The sequence below is a fragment of the Thalassophryne amazonica genome, chromosome 19 (genome assembly GCF_902500255.1).
Source record: "Thalassophryne amazonica chromosome 19, fThaAma1.1, whole genome shotgun sequence".
Taxonomy (NCBI): domain Eukaryota; kingdom Metazoa; phylum Chordata; class Actinopteri; order Batrachoidiformes; family Batrachoididae; genus Thalassophryne; species Thalassophryne amazonica.
This window is the reverse complement of record NC_047121.1, coordinates 42,845,101-42,869,369: the sequence shown is the minus strand read 5'-3', so window position 1 is coordinate 42,869,369 and position 24,269 is coordinate 42,845,101. Positions and strand designations below refer to the sequence as shown.

Sequence of the window (24,269 nt, the reverse complement as noted above, 5' to 3'; positions counted from 1 at the left end):
TCACATGATCACACATCTTTTTATCTTTTGCAGTCTGCACACAGTCATGGCTTTCCCACACACACATTCATTTAACTGGTCTCTTACCAATATACATTAGTGTTCAGAATAATAGTAGTGCTATGTGACTAAAAAGATTAATCCAGGTTTTGAGTATATTTCTTATTACATGGGAAACAAGGTACCAGTAGATTCTCACAAATCCAACAAGACCAAGCATTCATGATATGCACACTCTTAAGGCTATAAAATTGGGCTAGTAGTAAAAAAAGAAAAGTGGGTGTTCACAATAATAGTAGTGTGGCATTCAGTCAGTGAGTTTGTCAATTTTGTGGAACAAACAGGGGACACCTGATTCACACCTATGTAAGGATGAAGCCAGCACCTGTTGAACATGCTTTTCTCTTTGAAAGCCTGAGGAAAATGGGACGTTCAAGACATTGTTCAGAAGAACAGCGTAGTTTGATTATAAAGTTGATTGGAGAGGGGAAACGTGTACTTAGGTGCAAAAAATTATAGGCTGTTCATCTACAATGATCTCCAATGCTTTAAAATGGACAACAAAAAAAAATGATGTGTGGAAGAAAATGGAAAACAACCATCAAAATGGATAGAAGAATAACCAGAATGGCAAAGGCTCACCCACTGATCAGCTTCAGGATGATCAAAGACAGTCTGGAGTTACCTGTAAGTGCTGTGACAGAAGACGCCTGTGTGAAGCTAATTTATTTGCAAGAATCCCCCGCAAAGTCCCTCTTAAATAAAAGACGTGCAGAAGAGGTTACAATTTGCCAAAGAACACATCAACTGGCCTAAAGAGAAATGGAGGAATATTTTGTGGACTGATGAGAGTAAAATAGTTCTTTTTGGGTCCAACGGCCGCAGACAGTTTGTGAGACGACCCCCAAACTCTGAATTCAAGCCACAGTTCACAGTGAAGCATGGCGGTGCAAGCATCATGATATGGGCATGTTTCTCCTACTATGGTGTTGGACCTATATATCACATACCAGGTATCATGGATCAGTTTGGATATGTCAGAATACTTGAAGAGGTCATGTTGCCTTATGCTGAAGAGGACATGCCCTTGAAATGGGTGTTTCAACAAGACAATGACCCCAAGCACACTAGTACACAAGCAAAATCTTGGTTCCAAACCAACAAAATGAATGCCTGGAAGATGTGAAGAAATCATGAAAAACTGGTTATACAACTAAATATTAGTTTAGTGATTCACGGGATTGCTAAAAAAGCAGTTTGAACATAATAGTTTTGAGTTTGTAGCGTCAACAGCAGATGCTACTGTTATTGTGAACACACCCTTTTCTACTTTTTTTATTTTACTAATAGCCCAATTTCATAGCCTTAAGAGTGTGCATATCATGAATGCTTGGTCTTGTTGGATTTGTGAGAATCTACTGAATCTACTGGTACCTTGTTTCCCATGTAACAATAAGAAATATACTCAAAACCTGGATTAATCTTTTTAGTCACATAGCACTACTATTATTCTGAACACTGTACAATCATGGCTTTCCCACACACAGATTCATTTAACTGGTCTCTTACCAATATATACCCATTAACTCATTTCTGTCATCACTTACCATTGTCCTGACCGCATCCTTTATTAAGTGTGATCTGTTATTGTTTTTCTTTCCTTATTGTCATTTTTGTTGCATTTTTTTTTTTTGTTGTTGTCATGCTTTTGTCATTGTTTAATGGTGGTTTTACAGCCATAAATTTGCCTGATACTGAGGTGAAACAACCTAAAAGGATCAGAAACTGTGACTGGAGTGCCGTAATGGTGGAACAAGCTGTTGTCAAGGGACTGCCTGGGAGTTTTACACAGAGCGTAACAGGAACTCAGATCTTCAGTAATGTCTACAATGAGCTGTGTCTGAGTGAACTGTTGCAATTACATGCACATACAGTACTCAGTGTTGAGGAGTTTTAACATGCATTACAAACATGTATGGGTAAAAGCCTGTTTAAAATCCAACTTGCTGAAATGTGATTTTTTTTTTTTTTTTTTTTTGATAGGACTGAAGTGTTTGACAGTTATAAACTTATTTGGAGAGAATTTTCATAGTTTTACTTCTGTACAGCCTATTGGCTTTAAATCCAGGGAGTAAAAGTAACCATTTTCCCATTGCTACCATTGTTGTGCATATCTATCATTTTCCGATCCCGTAAGTGATTAAGAAAAATAGCACTTTTACAGTTGGTTTAGACAAGTCGGGATGGAAACATGAACATTTACAAGTCTGAATGTCTTGAGTCATCATTTACATCAGGGTTTGATTTGCTTTCTTCAGTTGTGTTTTAATAAACACGAAGTTTCTCCGGTCACACTTATTCAGAAGGATCTTGGTAGCTTCCCTCACTTGTTTCCTTGTTGTCTATCTCAAAATATTTACTATACTTTTTTTTGCCCCTGAACAATATTTCTTCAGTGTTTGGTGTATTTTGATACTGTATACATACCACTATAAGTATAACAAATCTCAAATACTGGATTAAAGTATCGTGTGGAACGTTAAGAAGCAGACAAAAGAAAGTAACTTCGACGCTAAACTGAAATCAGATGCATTCCTTCTCTGGTATCGTTCAACACGTCCGACAAACCCTGACTGACAGCTCTCCTAGCCAATAAACTCATGCCGAAGCCTGCCGTTAGCCAATCACTTTAGAGAAGAAGGGCGGGGTTTAGTGTAATGTGATGCAAAGTCGACGGTCAAGCTTGTTAGTCCCACCTTTTTGTGTTTCCCGCACCGTCAATCAAAATAGAGGAAAAAAAAAAAAATCGACCCGATTTCACCGATCAACACTATCCCGCCTTCGATTAAACAAGCATGTTTGGACTTCACAGTCACTACCATTCACGCTATGACTGCTACGTAAGCATTTAGCGCTTCGAAGCGTGCAGCTAATCGGTGAGTTTGTGAACACTAGAGCGAGGCGAGCTGCGTCTTATGCGCCGCTGCTAGCCGGCTATGGTTAGCTAGCTGGCTAGCAGCGCGGAGTTGACAAAGTAAACAGTCGGTCAGAGCTCTAAAGTTGATTCTGGCAGTCGGCTCCTCTGGGTCCGCACGGTGGGGATGCTTTGCGGGCTTTTCTGGCAGGCAGGAGACGCAGATAAAAGAGCTTTGTCTGAGTTTGTGTCTCCCTGCTAGCGCGCAGAGCGGAGCCTCTGGAACAAGGAGCAATGGCGTCCGCGGACGTGGACAGCAGTCAAAACGACTTTCTGCAAGCAGGCGGCGGTGCGGTGGAAACGCAGGTATCCGACATTTTCTATCTCGTCTTTGTCGTTTTCTTTCGATTTGCCGGATGTGTTTTTCAGAGCTTGGAGTTGACACGTTTTAAAATTTTGATGGCATGGGCTGAAAGCCGTACACTTCCTGTGTTCCCCTGAATAACGGCCACCCACTTTACCCCCGTAAAACCCGCCCATAGTGGGTAGGACACTGGAGGCAGTGGCTTGAGTCGCCTCGCTGCAGTCTGTTGCTCGGAGGACTTTGTGGTATGAACGAGTAAAACAAACAAACAAAAAAAAAACAATCAGGATATGTATCGTAATAGTCGCCCATCCACTACACTGTTTCCTCCATTTCTGTTACATTCTGTGCCACAAATCCTGCACCTGTCTGCTCAAACCAGAAGTGATGTTAGCTACACTAGTTCTTTTTCATGGCGTGCTGAACACTGATAATAATTGTTTGTGCAAACTGTAAATCAAAGTGATAATTTTCCTCCCAGACAACAGATATGTCAGCCATTCAGCTGACGAGTTCAGACCGATGGGAGGTGCTAACGCCGGTCTCTACTAGGAAGGAAGACCACGGAGTCATTCACATTCCAAACTCGGGGATTGTCACATCCAACGGGCAGTATGTGCTTCCGATTGGGAGTATTCCCAGTCAGCCTATTTATGTTACAGCCTCTGGGAATGAGGCGGCAGTTAATGGTGTGTCAGGCATTCAGTATCAGGTAAAAGGATTCTCAAACACATAGCTCCTGAGTGCTGGAACTAATTCTGATCAGAACTATATCCTTTTATAGGTCATCCCCCAACTCCAAAACGCAGATGGAACACTTGCAGGGTTCTCAGCACAGGGATTGGATGATGGCACAGGACAGATCCAACTCCTTCAAGATGGAAACCAGGGTAGCCTCGGCATCAGCTGTGCAACGACTGCAACTACAGATCTGCTCACGCAGGCGGGGCAGGTGCAGTCCATCCAAAGCGTCTCGTTAGCAGGGGCATCAGCCTACACCAGCACAGTGCCCGTAGGGCTGCCTGGCAACATCACGTATGTGCCCATAAACAGTGTAGATTTGGAGTCACTGGGGCTGACTGGTGCACAGACTGTCCCCATTGCAACCGGGGTGACACCTGACGGTCATCTCATCATGGGTGGGCAGACACTCGAGAGTCAGGGTGAGGAGAATGGTGCCAAACAGCCGCTGGTGACTGTAAGTGATGCCAACACCAACCCAGAGCTCTACGTGCCAACCACCACGTCGTCTTCCACTTCTTCCCAGCTTCCTGAGACCATTGACGGAACAGGGGTTCTGACCCAAGCAACCGCAGTGTCTGTGGGCATTCCTGACCCTTCCTCCTCAGAGAACTTCAACTCCCACAATCACCTGCAGCAAATCCAAGTCAGTGGTGTTATTGTGGTGTATTGTTTTTAGTACAAAATGTAGGTTCAAACTAATGTTTGTATGCTGTTAGTCATTGTGTAATCCTTGACTCTTATTTAGGTGATCAACACAGACAGATTTCGTCCATCCACAATTTTTGTATTCATCTAAGTACAAAACAAAATATAGTGTCATAGACCGGGGAAACTTGAAACAAAAAGTTCTCTCACACTTTTTGTTTACTGTGTCCTTGTGTTTAGGTGCCATCATCCAACGCCACCACAATCTCACAGCCAATCCTGCAGCTGTCTGGGGACAGTCAAGCCCAGTTAGCCCAAAGCCAGGACCTGACTGCAGGTCAGACTCTCCAGAGCGTGCAACTGGTCAACCCGGGGACCTTCATAATCCAGGCCCAAACTGTTACCGCCACGGGTCAGATCCAGTGGCAGACCTTCCAGGTACCTGTAAGGAGTTTTCTAAGCAGCAAAGTGGCTTTTAGAAATTTTAATTTATATTTTTTTAAATAATAATAACTTTATTAATAAAGTATTTTCAAAACAAGCATTTCAAGGTGCTTTACATTATTAAAAAATTTACAGACAAGAACAAAGACAAAGCTTTAACACTATAAACACACTGTTTGCTAATTGTTGACTGTAAAAAGAGATTACTTTGAGTTCTAGTTTCAAATGCTTTAACTGAATTTGAGTGTTGTACTGTGAAAGTGTTGAGATTACTAACTTGCACCCTTTGTTACTTTAGGTTCAGGGTGTCCAGTCACTCCAGGGTCTCCAGGGACAGGGGCAGGCCCAGCAGCTCACCTTGGCCCAGGTCCAGACTCTACCACTGGCGCAAACAGGCCAAACCAGCCTGCCCAACCTCCAGACAGTCACAGTCAACTCTTTGACTCAGACAGGAGTCCAGTACTCACAGGGTGATGATACGAATGGTCCCGCTGGTATGACATACAAACGTAAATACCCACGTTCACCTGTATTGGTCTTCCTTTTTGTGTCTGTGTTGAAATTCCTTGTTGTTCCTGAAGTACTGGCAATTAAATTGACTGCTCACTGAAATGAATCCTAAATACTTTCTGCACATTTAGGTGTCCACATTAAGGAGGAGCCAGACTCTGAAGATTGGCAGTTGAGCAGCGACTCCACGCTGAACCCCAGTGACCTGAATAACCTGCGTGTCCAGATGGGGGATGAGGACATGGAAATGCCCCTCGGAGAGGGCAAGAGGCTCCGCAGAGTTGCTTGCACCTGCCCCAACTGTAAAGAGTCCGGAGGAAGGTACGGTGTTTTCTCTCAAAACATAAAGTGCTCATTTTATACTGAAGGGTTGTCTCATAGTGATGAGTCCTTGTCGTGTTGCGTAAAAAGCTGAAGTTATAAGTAACCAAATGTTTACAAGCACAGCAGCACTTCAGTGGTTACAAATTGGACAGCTAAATCTTAGAGCAGTGATGGAAGCTTTCCAAAAATTCCTGGAAATCTGAGTTTTTACTTAGGTGGTGAACGTTTCCGGGTTATTTTTGATAGCATATGTCATAATCCATTAATGCTCCACACCAAAGCAGTTGGTGGTGGTAATGCATGGTGTTGGTTTGCAAACAGCCAATAAACTCAGAAGAAGACAAGCTATTTTTGTTTTCTTGGCCTGCATTGGATTTAGTCTGTGGTCTGTCTTCACCATGTTTGTATTTGTAAAATTGTTTGGAAACATCTCTGAGACGTCACATTTTCACATCTTGATCCGAGACTGAAGAATAATGTAACGCGTTATCTCATTTGCTCAACCACACAGCAGCGAATGAGAGACACCATTACAGATTTTAAAATGAGCTCTGCGTCATGTTGAAACTACATACAAATGAATGAAACATTGTTCTGTTGCAGACTTTTTTCCTTTTTTTAAATCATAGTTTATACGGAAAAGCTAACACTCCTGGTAAGTCTTTGATCTTATTATATCATGTTTTTGATGGAATTCATTGTCAATTCACGTTATTCAAGTTACTTCACACAAATCAAACTGTCCTCTGGGATGAATTTACTTCAAACTGTTTCCATCCAAACGTGATATGTTAGCCTGCTAAATCTGCATTTTATGCTTTCTTACATGGGTGTGAAATATTCATGTGGAGGAAAATGTGATAAATATTTACACACATTCTAGAAGTCAGATATTGATGTGAAAAATGTTTGTGCTTTATGAGGTGTGGTGAGTAGAATTTTGAGGGGGGAAAATTAATTTACTCTATTTTGGAATAAGGTTGTAACTTAAAATATGGAAAAATGGAGCACTGTGAATAGTTTGCGGATGCATTGTAAATATTAAAATTATTCCCTCCTGACTGAAGCACTACCTCCCAAACAGTAATATCTCTACACTCTCTTCAACTCCTGGAAAGACTGGCTGTTTGTGTGATTTATTAGATGGACTGGCCTAAATTTTAAATCCCCGTATACTGTAATTTGAAGAATTACACACACACAAGCCACAATTGACAGATGAATGATCTGTGAAGCATTCATGGTTAAGAAAGTTGTCTAACTGATACAATGGGTGAGTGAAAGGACCATTGACCAGCTTGTAAATACATTTGTATTTGTGGTGTGTGGGCATCCATGGCCAGTCTGAGAGTGGCCCAGAGCCACACACGTGTGCACACAGAGCAGACAGGAAAAATAAGCTGTTTGTGCAGAGGTGTGTTTTATTTGTGCTTCAGAATGTAACTGCAGTGAAACTATCACTAATCTTTTTATTTCTAAGATTGACTGCTTTGTGTTTACTGAAAACGCTCACTTTTTTCATTCTCACTCTAGTTCTGTCATTCACTGCCATGGTTTTGTTTGTGCTCTCACTCACAAGTTGTTGTTGTTACCCCTCATGTAAAGAGGGGAGTTGTGTTATTAATAAATCATGAGCAGGGTTTTCAAACATTCACTTATATTGCACATTTACCTCCACTGTGATCATCTGTTCAATAGTGACAAAAGCAGTTTAATTGCATTTTGTGTCTCGTACAGTAACCTTATTTAGCTAATGATCAGCAATGTGGTGTTTATAAATACACAAATAATGCCTGGGTTGAATTAATTTTGCTGATTTTTGCGTGAAGTAGCAACATCTCATTAAAATAAATGTACCTTATGTCTTATGCTGGTTCCCCCAACCCTCCATCTGTGATGTATTTTTTGGACAGATGCAATAAATAGTCAAATGCGATTTATAATCTATCAAATATGGTAAACTAGCAACTGTTTCCAGGAATTGAGGAATAACATGCCAAGTTGTCAACCATTTAATCCAGTTCACATGAGAAGAACAAGTATCAGAAATGTTGAGAGGGCATCCCATCAATGTGCAGCATTATACAGAAGGGTACTTTTGAGTTTTCAAAGTCTAAAGGATAATTTTTCATTACAAAGACAAGATTTCTATAGATGCCTCCAATTACGACATTATTATAATCAGAAAATAAAATAACAGGGATAGGAGAGAGGCCAGTAAACCCTTTGTCCAACTATTTAATGATGCATACAAATCAAACATCGAGAGAGAGATTTTCTCCCGACTGTATAAGAGTCTGCAGAATTTAGAAACAAATACAACAAAATATATACAAGTTCAATGGGAAAGGGAAGGAAACAACAATAACAGGTAAAGAATGGGAAGACATCTGTATATTTCAATGGAAAACTACAAAATCTCATGCGTGGAAGGAATTTTGCTGGAAAAATGTAGCCCGATACTTCATCACTCCACTCATGAAGGTGCACCAAAACAATAGTAATGCTCACTGCTGGCGAGGCTGTGGGTGTCAGACTGCAAATCATTATCATGTCTTTTGGGATTGTCCAAAAATACAAAAAGATTGGAAAGGCATACATAATGCAATACAGGAAGTTGTTAATACAGGAATATCATTTATCACAAAATGAATATCACAAAACCATGTACTTAGGACTTATCCCACCAAAACTGATGGCTAAAGATAAGTATCTGATAGGGGTGTTGCTGGCAGCAGGGAAAAAAGGTCTAAGTGATGGATGTTGCAGACTGGACCTACAGTTAATAATTGGATAGATGTGACAATGGAAATATACATTTTGGAAAAGGTTACCTTTTCTTTGAATCTAAAGATGGACATATTTATGAAAAACTAGAAAAGATGGGTGCAGTTTATTAGATCTCGAAGACCAGATTTTGTCAACATAGCGAAGGGAACAGCAACCTCTCATCTACACAGGATGTTCAGTTTTAAGTCTTAAACAGTATCTCAATGATTAACACAACTGAATGAAACTATAATGCTGCAGATACTCTAAAAAATTATTTTTATGTGTTCTTGACTGTTGTTTCATAACCTCTCTGGGTGTAAAAAGTTCAACTGTACATGTCTTGTTCCCCCCACCTTTCTTTCTTTCTCTCACCCTCTTTTATGGTGTTAAAATAAAAGGAAATGGAAAGCCATGTGGCCGCTACAAACCTTTTGAACAAGAAATTCTATTGCAACTACAAGAAACTCGTATCTGTATAACATAATAGTTAAAAAGTGTGGCTGTATTTGGATGTATTATAACACGTATTTCCAAATAAAAAGATAATTTCAAAAAAAAGTTGAGGCAGCATTTTGAGTAAAGCAAGTCAACTGAGGGTTTGTGTGGAAGGTTTTACCAATTTATGTTGACATAAAAGCATTATAACACAACAGCAAGGGCAACTAACTGTACAACAACTGTTTCCTATAAAGGTTAGCGCTTCATTGTGGTGTGCTAACATTTGTAAAATAATGGTGCTTAGCTGATGTTGGCAGTTTTCCTAAGAACAAACCATGACTCTATCAACCCATCTTGACAACAAGTGGTTTCCAAAACTACTTCCAACTTCTGTCATATGTGACAAAGAACAGCAAAGAAGAGCGATTCAAAATGATGACATCATTGGGAGTTAAATCCTGTAACTGGATTGCTGATTTGACGGGGTGGGGGGCAGGGACGGTGATGTGAACACACACAGTTTTGACAGTGTTTCAGTAAATAATGAAGATGGAGAGCCTGTTTTCCTCACTAGCGCTGGAGAATGTTTAGCAGACACCGTAGTCCAATTTTGAACTAAAAAGACTGTCCTCTAGGAAGCATGGCATCACCCCATTCCTCTCTTCCCTTGTGTCTCACAGAGGTTCAGGCTTGGGGAAGAAGAAGCAGCACATCTGCCACATTCCTGGCTGTGGGAAAGTTTACGGAAAGACGTCCCATCTCCGAGCCCACCTGCGCTGGCACAGCGGGGAGAGACCTTTCGTTTGCAACTGGATGTTCTGCGGCAAGCGGTTCACCAGGAGTGACGAGCTGCAAAGACACAGGAGGACACACACAGGTTAGTCTGGTCATAGTCTGCTTTCAGATCACCACCTCATACTGGGGTTATTTGTATTCCCATTTTTTTGTCTAAAAAGACAGTTTGAGTGATTGCAGTAGTGCTGGGCATTACAATGATGTTGATTTCTATTACGGTGCATTGTACACAAATGCGTCATACCGTTGCATTTGTATAACAACCGAACAACTAAGTTGCTGCTATAATGTTACAGAACGTTGGGCGCGGTGCTGTGAGAGCGCTGTATTAGTGTGCATACCCTTCCATTCTTTCTAATGTTGGGGCCCCTTCACACATAACACAATTGAGGCAGAATGGCACACGAAGGGGGAGTCAAATGGCACTCGTGGAAAAATCGGAGCCACAGTCAAACGCCTCATACAGCAGTCACCACATCCAGTCGGACACTGCACATGCACTCTATATTTGCATGCCGCTCATGCTGGAAACCCATTCGAACGGCGGGCAAAATGAGGTCACACTGCCATCTTATCGTGTTCGCATGGCATGTCGTACGCAGATCTGACATATCGTGCCGCAGCACGAAATCATTGGCGTGCCCGAATGGTGCGATCGAGGCAGCCTTCACACCAGTAGCCGACGTTCGATGAGTGCCCATTCGACCCACTCTCGGCCGGCGTCGAGGTGCCACCTACAAACATCCAACACCACTCACAGGGCTCTTAGAAAAGGTGGGGCCATTTGCGCTCCCACCACAAAAATAGAGTGCAGGCAAACCACTTTATTCTGCGTTTACACATAACGACGACAAGTCACGAATGCCACAAAGTGCACATTCTTGGCCACTGATCACGAATGTGATGATTTGGGGCAGAGCCGTCAGGTGTCCTCAGGAACTGCTGCAACCTGTTACCACACGTTACGATCAATGGCACATGTTGCCGGAGAATTATCAGGAACCATTACGCACGGTCAAGAATAGTGTTCCGCGTTGCGTGTAACAGCGCATCATTAAGTTCTGTCACGTTGTGAACGAGGTGAATTGTCTACACACACACCCATATTCATCCAACCGAATTCAGTTCGCTCCAGTTTTTCAGAAGAACTTTGTGACTGCATGCGTAGTTGGGCTCTGTGCCATGGAGTGGCGCAGAGAGGAGGACAGCGCCAGATGTGTGGCTTCATGCGGCTCTCATCTCGTGCATTTTCCCAAACATCAGGCACATGCAGCAGGTGGAACACCTGCAGGAGCGCGCTGAAGAGTACTGAAATTTGACTTTTAGCCGACTTGGTGTCAGTAGTCAAACTGAATGCGGTACAGCAGGGTTTAATTGTGCGCGTGCTTCTTCCTCCGCTGGACTGGAGGAGGTGCAGAGATGTCTGGCTGCACGTGAGTCTTTTCTCGCTCCTCTGGTTCCTCTGGCTCAGACTCGTTCTCCCGCTCATCGGTTACAACAGCAGGTGGAACACCTGCAGGAGCGTCCTGAGGAGCTTCAGGAGGAACTGTGGACCGACATTTGGAGCCGAGTTTAATTGTGCGGACGTGACAGAAAACTGATTCGTCGTGGCGCGCAGTGAAATGTGACGCCGCATTACAAGTCATGTCCAAACTTGACAGTTTCCGTGTCACTTCGTAATAACGCGTGACAGTTTGGGCTCCAAGAACCATCACAGGAACCTCTAAGAACGTTGTCATGTTCTATTAAGGATCAGTACTCAAGACGGATCAATACGCTCAGTTGCGACCTCCACGACGTGAGACGAAATGAGGGTGGTGTGTGACATTCGTGGAAGATTTTTTGACAGGCAAAAACATGCTCCACAAATATCAAGAATAACACGCAACATTAAGAAACCTATTCAGATGCGTTAAGTCACATTAAGAATGTCAGGAATGTGTCACGAATGACAGAAAAATTACATTCATAACGCGTCTTGCTTATGTGTAAATGCACCTTTAGAGCTGTATGTGCCCCACATTTCCTAAGTGGCCCGCGAGTGTGCTACAGAGCAACACAATTGTGAATGTGGCAAGGGAATGAGCAGTGCCCCCCCCCCCACACACACACACACACGCAACACAGATGGCCTGTGAGTATGTTGCTGTCGTGCCCTCCACCACATACACCATGAGCCTATAGTTGAGGTGCAGCTGAGGGTGGCTACAGTGTGATCACGGTCAGCAAAGTGTGTACAGCTGGATGGCTGTCATGTCCACAATGACACAACAGAGGTGCAGATAAGAACCCAGCCTTTTAAGTGAGGGTCCACACTGATCATCTGAAATAGACTTACTGCTCATTTAAAGCGAAGCAGTGTGTTTGTCTACTTTTAAAAAATGCACCGTTTCCCCATAGACCGTTCGGCGCCTCCTGACTACACTAATCTGTTACATACATATAATGGATTTTTGTCCATTTTATAAATACAACCGATCTTGATTATAACGGACACATTTCTCTGCTCCACCTGAATCCATTATATGTGAGTTTTACTGTATTTTTCTGTTCTTAAGAAAAACAGAACACCATGACATATATATATTTGCTTGTACATTTGTATTTTGGTGTGTGGAAGTGCGCAGGGTATGAGCAGCCCTTTCAGATGCCTTTCAGAATTTATTTTTATCATTTCAGACAAAAAAGTGGAATTCAAGCGTCTCTATTAAAATTTCCAAAATATACTGAGCAAAATCTCCAAGAAATTAATTTTCTGCCTGTTATCTGGGTTGCGGTGGCAGCAAAGGAAGCAGCTCCTCCCACATTTCCCTATCCTTGACCAAGTCCTCTAACATTCCTGGGTATCCCAATGTGTTCCCAAGCCAACTAGGAAATAAAATCCCCCCAGAGTGTCCTGGATCTTATCTGGGGCCTCATCTCAGTTTGACGTGCCTGAAAGACCTCCCTCAGGAGACGACTGGGAGCATCCTCACCAGATACTTTTTCAGTTTGAGTTCAAAGAGGATCATTTTAAAATTTTAATACAGAGGAGCTTGAATTCTTCCCCTAAATGGTATAAAGAAAATTAAATTTACAAAAGCCCAAGAGGATGAATTTGTCTCATAGGCACTGTAGCACAGTGGATAAGGAGCTGATCTACCAATTATATCTAGACCAGTGGTGGCTGGTGGTCAAAAGTGGGTAATCTCAGCTTCAGTGAGTAAAAGTCCTGCCACGTATTGTTTCTACCTGTGTACCTAAAACGTCTACCTGCCTCAAGAGTTGAACTAATTACAGTAACATAGTTTAGTAGGAGCAGGACTTTTACTCACTGAAGCCGGTGTTGCAGACCAAGCAGTCCCCCCCTAAAAATTGGTCCGCCCTGACCCCACTGTGCATGCGTCATTTCAGAGCTCAGCCGTTCATCTGAGACGGTCTCTTCACCCAAAGCGATCAAATGCATTAATGGGATTATCAACCATCAGATGACAAGGTAAAACCTTTTAAATCATTCTGAAGTAAGTTTTAAGCAGAAATGAGGCAGTACTCACTGACGCTTTGAAATGACCAACGTGCAGTGAATGCATCAGCAAGCAGCTGATGCGCCGTGCTCTGATCACTTCCTCCGTCTTTTATTATGAAATAATGCTGAATTCATGTGGAAATGATTGTTGTACTAAAGCGTCAGCTGTCTGTCGCTGAGATAGATGACTGGAGTGCAGTTTGAAGCAGAAACGAGGTGTTAATCCGTGAATCGCGGCTAATGCACGTGCATACGCAGTGAAGGCAGGGCGGACCGAATTTTAGTGGGGGGGGCTGTTCTGTCAGCGACACCAGAATTACCCACCTCTGCTGGCAGTAATAATTTTTAAGAGAGCGCACCTTCAGTTCTTCATGTAGGGGGATTACTAGCAGGGCAACATTAATGTTCACTCTCTCATAAACTGACAACTGAGCGTACATTTGTAGCCAAATACAGTCACTCACTCGCACAGTATCACCTGTCATCAGCTAACAGTAATTAACCTATAACGATCACAGCGTAGAAACATAAACTGTTCAGGAGGCTGCTCGCTGCTCAGCAGCCGCTTCTTGTTTTAAATTCAGCTTGTGAAACTAGCTTCAGTTCAGAGCTTCGAGTACTTCAGAGTGCTTCGGCTGCAATCTTTGCTTCAAATTGTGATATTCCACCTTGCTATCTCATGTTATCAGTTCATAATTAGGTATTGTAGCTTAGTGAATTCAGCCAGTGAAACGCTTCGATTCAAAGTATACTTCCAGATTCCAAAGAGTGCTTGTCCCTGATTTATGCTTTGAATGACGTCGTGACAGTCACAAAAGCACACAGGTGAAATATGACCAAAATGGGCATATCAATCATATTTCAGTGTATTATATTGGGCGTAATAACGGGGGGTCGACTAATATGGATTTTTAAGGGCTGATACTGATTATCGTCAAGGTTTAAGGGCTGATCCCGATATTTGAGGCCAAAATTTAGTATAACGCACTCTTTACACAACTGTTTTTTTAATGCTTTGCTATGATTCATGATGAAGTGGTATAGAGGAGCATTTTCTTTCACCGAAACTTCAAATCTAGACTTGCATCTCAGATGTACCGTCTGGCAAATTGTAGCTGAACTTTGTCTTCTTTTAAGAAAATTCTCCTCTAAACCACTTCATCATGAAGCTGTATAACTAGGTATACAAGATGCAAAACATGCACTGTGCACAATTTCTCCAGTCACAGCCAAAGAAGCCTGTAACTTCTTCTGGGTTGTCTGGGTGTCGTGGTGTCTTTCCTCACTCCTTCTCCTTCTTGCACAGTCACTGTTTTTGAGAACTGTCTCCTCCATACAGATTTACCATAGAGTGTCATACTGTTTGTGTTTCTTTGTTATTGATGTAAATAAAGTCCTAGACACATTCAGTGACTTGGAAATGTTCATGTATCCATCCCCTGACTTGTCTGAAGAAAACTGGCAAAACTGATTATTTACAGGTATACCAAAGAGGCATATTACTTATGCAACCCATCATCTTGGCTTTTATAGTTTTAATTTATATCAAGTTGTAGAGATTTGCTTTGAGTTTGAGTTTAAGGAAGATAATTTTAGAAATAAAATGTGTGGAAGAGCAAGGGGCCAAATACTTTTGCAAGCCACTGTATCAGCTAAATTAGATGTGATCAAATGTCCGGAGTATGTCTTTAGTCCATGCACTTGAAGTTTTTTTTGGTTTTTTTTTGTGCTGTTGTCAGGTCTCCCCCCTTTTCAATTTATGAATTCTTTTTCAAATAATTTTCACAGAGCATTGATTATCTGTTATGCACAATTTGTCATTGCTTTTTGGCACTTGGTTTCTGACTGATAACTGGAAGACAGACATACGGGCTTTCAGTATTAAATTCAAATGTCCACAACATCCACAATCCAGATCAGATCCGGATCAATCTTTGTCAGGTGATAATGTCAGTCTGCACCTCACTTTCAAAAATGAGTGATTAGGGCACGTTTGATTAAGATACAATGTAAAATATACATTAAATAGGGTTTTCAAAGTTAAATTTAAATGGCTATAAAATCTGTAATCTGGATCAGATCCGGATCAAAAGTCGATAAAGGATACCATCCTACATCACACTGCTAAAGATGAAAGAAATTTGATCTTTTTTGACAGTTAAGAATTTTTGAATATTAAGTGTTAAAGACAAGGATTTTTCCTGACTTTGACCTTGAAAATGGAATCAGTCTTGCTTATCGGATATGAAACCAAGTAAAAATTTCATGATATATGAAAAATTGTGGGGTCCAAGCTGTTCACAAGAAAGCAAACGGGCGAAAACATAACCTCCTCCAACTTAGTTGGTGGAGGTATAAAAAAAAAAAAAACCCTTATCAAATACACATTCTGTGGACAAAAATATATATTCATATTACAAAGACTGAATGTCTGCATTTCCAACAGACATCAGAAAGCTGCAGCCATGTTTGTAGCACTGATGATCTTCAGTTAATGTTTTTGCTCCTTTGACGTCACAGGAGAGAAGAAGTTCGTGTGCTCGGAGTGCTCCAAGAGGTTCATGCGGAGCGACCACCTGGCCAAACACATAAAGACTCACCAGAATAAAAAAGGTGTTCCCTCTTCCACACCTCCACCTGCCACTGACGCTGTCGTCACCACCGACGGCACCACGCTCATTCTCCAGACAGCCGACGCCCACGACCTCGTAGCCAATCAGGAGATGCCTTTGCAGCTAGTTGCTGTGGCACCTGGGGAGGTCATGGAATGAGTGGAAGGTGCGTGAGGTGGCTGACTTTGAACTGGCCAATTACAGGGACCTGTTGAGCTTTTCTTCTTTTTTTTTTTTTTTTTTTTTACATATGAATATATACATAAATATATATGACAAATATATATATATATTTTAAGTAAGAGTTATGACTTTCTTTTTTGCAGTCTTTTTATAGGCGAGCAGAAATAACATTAAAATGTGGTTACACGATAAGAAGAAAAAAAAACACTTAAATACACAATGAAATGCCTTATTTTGTATCATACTCTTGTATAAAATGCATGTGACTTAAGATGATGTAACGGCTTCGATGAGATGGATGTAGTGATTGATTCTGGGAAGTTTGGGATTAAATGCGGTCTCTGAAGCAGCTCAGCTGTCGCGCTGAATGCTGTGGTTGTTCTGTGGGCGGACGGCGGTGACATGCTGAGCTGCTTTAAACAGAGTGGCAGGATCTGTCGCGTCTGAGCTGGACAACGGCGCCACTGTTTGCTCATGTTCACCTCAACACCATTTAGGCAGAAATGAAAGGATGTCATCTGTCCTCACGAGCACACCATCCACTGTTAAACACTTTGTTCTTTTTTGTTTGTTTTGTTTTTTTAAACACATTTTGTTGTAAATTCCTTTTGGGGGGGTGCTGTCTGCATTAAGGTCACGTTGTCGACTTTATACAGTGCAGCGTTTTCGCAGCAGAAGAAAACGTGCATCACATGAAGAAAGATGACCCACGATACAACAAATCGGTGAACCAATGTGAGCGTCTCAGTCATCAGACATTCCAGTTGGACACTAGACGATGTGGAATACGTTTAACAATAACTGCCAGATGTCAGTCAAAAGGAAAACAATCATTTTTTTTAAGTTAATGTAATCCTCAGTTTGTAGCTGTTATTTACCTGTATATTATTTTCATTGTTTATAAAAGCCATTACCTAGCTGAATTTGTTGTATCAAACCTTAATTTTAATTTTTTTTTAATGAATTGGTGTAAAAATTGAATGTTGCCTTTTGTAAAACCTTTTTTCAAATGGATCACAATAAAAGTCTGAAACGTGATAAATGGTAACACCTTTCTATCCAGATGAATGCTGAAGAAATATGTGCAAAAAAAGTAACACAAATTTTAACAAAATCCCATCTTAACATGGCTGGTTGGAAGACTTTTGAAATGTAATGACGTCAAAAGGAGACAGTAAGACTTTAACTGTTTTAGCAGTTTAACAAATGTGAGACAAAAGGTGTTCTTTGAACCATGAACTGTTAGTGACAGTTTATTTTTAATGACCGACACGACCCACATTTAAAACCCTGAGTGACAGTGACCAATTAACCCACAAACTATTATTTCATCTTTATTTTAAAAAAAAGTCATCTGCAGGCATCTTATCACATTACCTGCACAATTAACAAATGGATGTAGTGGCAACTCCAACTTGATGTTACACTTTTTTTTTTCTTGCAGTTCTAAAGAAAAATGAGCTGTTTCTGCATAAAGTATCATCCCATGTTGTTTACATGACGGCACTAAAACAGTTTCTAATCCCAGAGAGCGAGCAGATGTCCTCTGACCAACAGATGTTTGGTTGAGAACTAAGTTCACCAGAATAGATGTGGTGTCCTCCAGCCAGAACCACAACTCCCAATCAGTGCACACAAGGACAGCATGCATACACACACACACACACACGTTCACCCAACCCTTCACACTGGATTAAAAAAGCAACAGAAATGGAGTGGTGTCACGGCAGTTTTGCGGTCGCTCCTTCAGCAGTACACCAGGCAGAAAACCAGCAGACTCTTTAAACAGAGTCCAGCTCACAGAATCAGCACAGCGCCCCCTGGATCCTCACAACTCCATGTGAACATCTGACAGACACAAAGATAAATATTAATTACTGTGAAGGCGCATCTGTTTCTCATGTAGCTTTTATGTGCGTATCTGTTAGCGTCAAAAACATCACAAAACTGTCCACTGTCCCGTACTTTACTTTCCCCTGTACTTTCTTTTCTTCTGCTCAGGTTGATTCTAAGTGCGCATACATATCCTCTAGAAACGTAAAAAAAAAAAAAAACCTGCCGCCCTATTGCCACATTTGTTGTCCCCCTTGTGTGTCCCAAAAAATACAAATTTGACAGGACTTACAAGCATACTTCAACATCCCTTGGATGTTTCAGCATTCTAAAGTGTTAATTTCTTAGAGAGAGAGAGAGGAAAAAAAAAAAATGTAGCACACCCTGCACTTGAAACTTTAGCAACCTGTCTGTGCAGGGGACTGAACCCATGACCCTCTAAACACAAGCCCGCTTCTCAAACTCATCTAGCTAACTAATCCTCTAAAGTAACGTAATGCATCAGTTGTGAATCTGGAATAATGGTTGCTACCGACACTTTAAGTGAAATACTTCTGGAACAACACTTACTCATTAAATCAACCATTGTTAATGTTTGATATCATCACCTAAAATTCTGAAGTTTCAGTAGCAGGGCTGTTTATTTTTCATTGCATATCATTTTTAATGAAACACTTGAACATCAGTGCAGCACGGTGGATTAGTGGTTAGCACTGTTGGCTCACAGCAAGAAGGTCATAGAATTGATTCCCACCTGTGGCCTTTCTGTGTGGAGTTTGCATGTTCTCCCCATGTTTGTGTGGGTTCCCTCGGGGTGCTCTGGCTTCCTCCCACATCCAAAGACATGCAGGTTAGGTGAATTGGAAATTTTAAAATTGGCCGTAGATGTGTGTGCAAGGGTGTGAGTGTGTTTGTTTGCCTATATGTGGCACTGTAACAGACTGGCGTCCTGTCCAGGATGTACCCTGCCTCACGCCCTATGACTGCTGGGATAGGCCCCCCGTGACCCTCAATTGGAGTAAACAGATATAGAAGATGGATGGATCTAAGCATCATTTTGATGCCATTAAATCAAAAAAAAAAAAAGTCACATTAGCAAAGCTTTCAAAGTGCAAAAAAGAGAAGGCAAGAGGTCCAATAGCAGTCTGCGTCTTCCACCAATTAGAGCCTACATGAACAACATGCTCGTCATTACAACAACAAAACCATGTACTAGACTTGCCCACTGGATGTTTTCCTGGAATTTCTGAAGCAAGCATCTAAAATAAGATAATCCTTTAATTTCCCCGTCATGGGACTATCAAAGGATTATTTTATCTTATCTTGGATGCTTGCTTCAGAAACTCCAGGAGCATGGAACATGGAACTCCAGAAGCTCCAGGAACATTCAGTGGGCAAGACTGAAGTGGAGTGACAGCACCTGGGCTGGGCTTGATCAACCTGAGGCCTGCCTCAGCAGAGGGTGTATTGTGGTAATTGTCCAAAACATCCCGTGATGCTGAGGTACTGACGATGTGTCCCGCTGGAAAAGCCTAATAGCAGCCATTCATCAAGAACTCCCGGAAATAGTGGCACAAACATTTTGTAACATCTAGTTCTTTCAGTGAACTTTGTCGCACTCCGTACATCAACAAACCCGTATGACCAGAGAAGCTCTTCTGACCCCTAAAGAGACCCAAACACAACACCAACCGTGAATCCAGTTTGTCTGCCCTCTAGTGGACACTGCTGTGTTTTTCATCTTTGTGGGGGCTTTTTCTAAAATAATTTTTCTATTTACATAAAATGAAAAAAGCTCTTGGTTCCATACCTGTTCTTTGCTCCTGGGATCTATGGTCTGCTGCTGCTCCCTCCTGGACTCTGGTCTGTAGACGTTTGATCTCCTGATCGTAGTCCGTCCATTCGGCCACGATCCTCACCGCGGCCTGCAGTTTAGGCTCCTTGGTCATGGGGTTGTTACACTGAGACAAGTGAAAAGAATCACAGCTCATTCTTAAACATATCTGCTGGCTTTTATTCTTTATTGTGTAGTGATTCTAAAGGCAGCACCAACACATCTGATCATTCTGAGCACACGGTCCATCACTGCTTTCTGAATTGAAACGTACAGACATAGCACAGGCCAAATATTTATCATCAACTGAACTCGTTCCAAAAAATTTAGAGCTTTATACTCTTTGGCAATACTGTGCACATCGAAAACACTGACAAATATAATATTACTTTTCCTTATGGGACAGTTTTGGGACTTGCTCAACTGATTGGAAAAGACACACCTGCAGCTGTCCTGCCCTCTAGTGGCTTTTAGGAGGAGATAAAGCAGGAGGTCACCAACCCTCCTCCTGGTGACCACCTGCCCTCTGTGTTTCCATGGGTACCTGCTGCAGTCACAGCAGTTTTGTGTGAGTTGTGCTGATCCCTCTCTCTTTCTCACACACACACACACACACACACACACACACACACACACACACACACACACACACACACACACACACACACACACACACACACACACACACACACACACACACACACACACACACACACACACACACACACACACACACACACAAAGCTTTCACCAGGTCTATTGTCTTGGCGTTCCTCAGGGACCCATCGTCACACCAGGTTTCACACCACAGCCACTCCTGAGGCAGGGACTTTATGGGCACCTGATGGATCATGTTGTTGGGTAAATCCTTAAAAAAATAGACAAATAGTCCAGTTTTTTTTGGGAACTGTTAAAATCATAATCAGCAGAAAAATCAAAGTGCAGACACAGTGATAATGTGGAAGTATTCCAAAATCATACAAATCAGAGTGTTAAACCAGCAATGGAAAAGGTTTAACAGTAATATAAAAAAACAACATTTTGTTCAGGTTTTTCTGACAAAAATGCCCCATAGGTGCAGAAAAACCAGTTTGTGTGCCTGTTGCTTTAAATGGAAAGAACGAGAAGTCGACTATTTGCTGTTTCAGGCCTAAATGTTGTTTCCAACAACAAAATATGGACATGCACACAGAAATATGGGGCTTTTTTTTTTCCGGCAATGCCTAATGACAGAGGTGGGATGAAGTCACTGTCAAGTCATTCTCAAGTCATCAATCTGCAAGTCTCAAATCAAGTCTCAAATTAGTTTGCAAACAATTGGTGGTCATTATGACATGAGATTTGACTTGGGATTTGCTGATTCATGACTTGATAGCGACTTCGTCCCACCTCTGCCTAATGAAAAGTAATCTGACGCCTGAAACAAACAGCAACACAAGTTTGCATTCGACTCTCAGTTAGCAAGAAGAAAGTTGGACTCTCACAGACCTGGTCAAGATTAGACAAGCTGTTGGGGTCCTGGCTCAGACCCTGGTACTGTCCTCTGAGTCTGTCTCCTGCAGCTATCTTACGGAACTTCTTCAGGTCGACCACATACAGGGCGCTGCCAAGGACAAGTGGTGGTAACGGGTGAAAAATGGGTTTTCAGAGTAAAAGCGCATCTAAGTGTTTGAGGGCAATAAGCTGTTGGAAGTCTGGTTTCTGATGAGAGTGATGACTGAGTTCGGTCATCGCTGCCGCTACCTGATGTGGTACTTGCGCCCAGCGAGGTGGCTGGCCCAGTAGCCCGACTTCCAGAAGCGGTAGCCGTCCATCTCCCTGCGGCTTTCGCAGAACGGAGTGTATCCATATGGCGCTCCTTCCAGGTCGAAGTCACGTAGTTCCTTCAGGTCCGTGCGCACAATCTGCAGGAAAGAGGACAAAGAGCGAGAAACTGAATCAGGACAGACCTGACACAAGGAACACGAACATTTGTGCACATATGTGTGCTAACCTGGTCAGCGTCCACAAACAGGATCTTGTCGACAGCAAGAGGAAACAAAACATCCAGGAAGAGGATTTTGTAGCCCCAGATGATCCTCTGCTTCTCAGTTTGCTGGTGTAACCAGCGAGGCCACTTGTACTGGACCAGCTCGTATTTGAAACCATATTCTTTTGCCATGTGTGGGATGAACTCCTATGAGAGGATCAAACACAGAACAGACCTGTGAAAGTGCACGAGACGCGTGCTGACACGGCTTTATCAACCAGACAGCAGCTGTGGTTTGAGAAGCTGAACATAATTTTTTTTTCCTTCAAAACCCAAACACTAATAATAAACTATAATCAGATGATGCACATCAGATAGTAAATAGGCCATTTGAGAGGTCTGATTTAATTCGTAATCTGAACTAAAAAAATACGTTTGGTGAATTTTGAAGCTTTCCAAATGCGACCATGTTGAAGTTAAGATTTTTTTTTTCTGGATATGGGTTTTCAGAATGTGAGCTGGCTGGAGTTTGAATTAAACATCAATAAATCCAGATGTAACAACATTAAACTCCCAGAGTTCTTTCTGTCTTATCAAAAGATAATTTGTCACATCACATTACTGTCCTGATCAGCGAAGTTTCTCACGTATCTATCAAGGACTTACTCAAAACAAAGAAAGTCACCATCAACAGTCCTGTTTCACGGCAAAAATCATTTTATAATATGATGTTTCTTTGTGGTACATTTGCAATATAGAAACTCAACCAGAGCAAATATTTGACAGCAGAAAGGGACATCATACATCCACACGTTTATTAGTTGAAAGTGGAATTAGCAGTCAACACGCTGAAGACCACATGGGTTTTTGGGGATTTGAGTCGAGCAGTGGATAAAGTACATCAATTCACCAAACTGTGAAACAGCCATAAAATGCACAGGAAAAATAAACACTTACATTTGACCTCTGTGACCCTGTTGTAACTTTAACATTTGTGACCTTGGAAAGTCGAGCCAGTCGAAAAATTATTCATCATGTATCACCAATAAAGATAATGGATTAAAAAAGTAAATAGACTGGTGACCTCTGGTCAATGGAGCAGGAGTAAGCACACTATTTTGTTTCTATGTACTGCCCCCTAGTGGATAAGATAAGAATCAGACTGACTCATAAATAAATGAATGAATGAATGAATGAGTGGGCTTGGAGAGTCAGTGAGGACAACAGAAAGGCACCTGTAGCTAAAGTGATCACATGGTGAAGACAAAGACACGGACAGACGTCTCTGCTTCTTAGCAAAAGGATTATAAGACCTTTAACTACATAAACTCCAAAGTATTTCTACAAACATTAAAACTCCACACACACACACAAGCACATCTGGTTGTATGAAGGTCAACGCAAAAGAAATTACACCACATTAAAATGTTGACAAAACTGAGTTATTTTTCTGAATCTGCCCCTAAAGAAAATCTCAATGACTGACAATATTTAAACTTCAACGAACACTCAGCCTGAAGGCAATTATCTGATATTCCACATAAAATACTGGTAGATACAGATAGTTATTCTATAAAATTCCAGTTACACATGGCGGTGAGCAGCAGATTAACAGCTGAGATGTCTGACTGAGATCAACATATTTAACAGAAAGGACACTTACAAACTTGCCCTCGCTTCACCTTCAGTTTCAAAGGAAAAAGCTCTACATCAGTGATGAATCCCAGTGGAGAAAATCTACCTTAAAAGTTGGAGATAAGTAATTCTTAAGGAACCAGAACTTCACGGGGGTTCTGGTGTTCTTCAGCACCGACAGCATCATAATCCTGAGAGGAAAAAACAAAATAAACCCCGTTATCCAAATAACTACAATCTTCAGAACACAGGAGTATTTTTTTGCAGACTTGAAGCTCTAACGCTCACCTGAGGAACCTCTCGTACAGATGTCCTGAGGCCACAGAGAAAATGTTGATCACATCATCTTTCTCTTCCTTGGGTTCTTCTATTTTCCCTCCACCCGTGAAACCTCTGAAAGAAGGAAAAGAGCACAGGATGACAGAGAGCAAGAGCAGCTGCAGCTCACCGTCAATAAAAACAAGGGGCTCAGAGGTGTCCAAATACTTCAATCAAAGTGGTACCTCGTCAGAGAGTTCCAGAAGCCAGAGTCATTTTCTTCGGTGCCGTCACTCAGCAGCTCCTCGTTGAACTTGTCTGGTTTCTTCTGAACCTGATCGACACACGATTGGAATTCACAGTTAAACAACCAGCAGCACGTGAGTTACCGTGCAGACTTCACTACCGAAAAAAGAAAAAGGAAAAAGAGAAGAGTGGATGAAGAAGAAAGGAGATGAGATGTTTAATTCCAGGACAGATGTGCGTTTGT

General features: G+C 41.8%; 2 protein-coding genes across 4 annotated transcripts in view; one reads left to right on the top strand and one right to left on the bottom strand.

Moving 5' to 3' along the window:
- Positions 1-2,420: 2,420 nt before the first annotated feature.
- LOC117531701 (transcription factor Sp3-like) lies at positions 2,421-17,288 on the top strand. 3 transcript variants are annotated; one of them, XM_034194811.1, is made up of 9 exons: positions 2,421-2,936; positions 3,177-3,280; positions 3,760-3,990; positions 4,063-4,665; positions 4,908-5,105; positions 5,410-5,620; positions 5,753-5,942; positions 9,836-10,032; positions 15,976-17,288. In XM_034194811.1, exons 2-9 carry the CDS (start codon positions 3,209-3,211, stop codon positions 16,224-16,226), a joined length of 1,953 nt encoding a protein of 650 aa, XP_034050702.1. In that variant the 5' UTR covers positions 2,421-2,936; positions 3,177-3,208; the 3' UTR covers positions 16,227-17,288. The 3 variants fall into 3 exon arrangements, with proteins under 3 accessions (XP_034050702.1, XP_034050703.1, XP_034050701.1); XM_034194812.1 differs by having other exon boundaries at positions 2,421-3,280; positions 5,410-5,605; XM_034194810.1 differs by having other exon boundaries at positions 2,422-3,280.
- A 143-nt stretch (positions 17,289-17,431) lies between these two features.
- uggt1 (UDP-glucose glycoprotein glucosyltransferase 1) overlaps positions 17,432-24,269 on the bottom strand; it is a 41,943-nt gene continuing 35,105 nt past the window's right edge. Inside the window, exons 33-41 of the mRNA XM_034194808.1 lie at positions 24,025-24,113; positions 23,810-23,914; positions 23,628-23,712; positions 21,911-22,093; positions 21,661-21,821; positions 21,406-21,520; positions 20,669-20,785; positions 19,894-20,044; positions 17,432-18,098 (exon numbers count right to left, since the gene is read on the bottom strand). Of these exons, the coding sequence (XP_034050699.1) occupies positions 18,079-18,098; positions 19,894-20,044; positions 20,669-20,785; positions 21,406-21,520; positions 21,661-21,821; positions 21,911-22,093; positions 23,628-23,712; positions 23,810-23,914; positions 24,025-24,113 (1,026 nt within the window). The 3' untranslated portion in view covers positions 17,432-18,078. The remainder of the gene's footprint in view (positions 18,099-19,893; positions 20,045-20,668; positions 20,786-21,405; positions 21,521-21,660; positions 21,822-21,910; positions 22,094-23,627; positions 23,713-23,809; positions 23,915-24,024; positions 24,114-24,269) is intronic.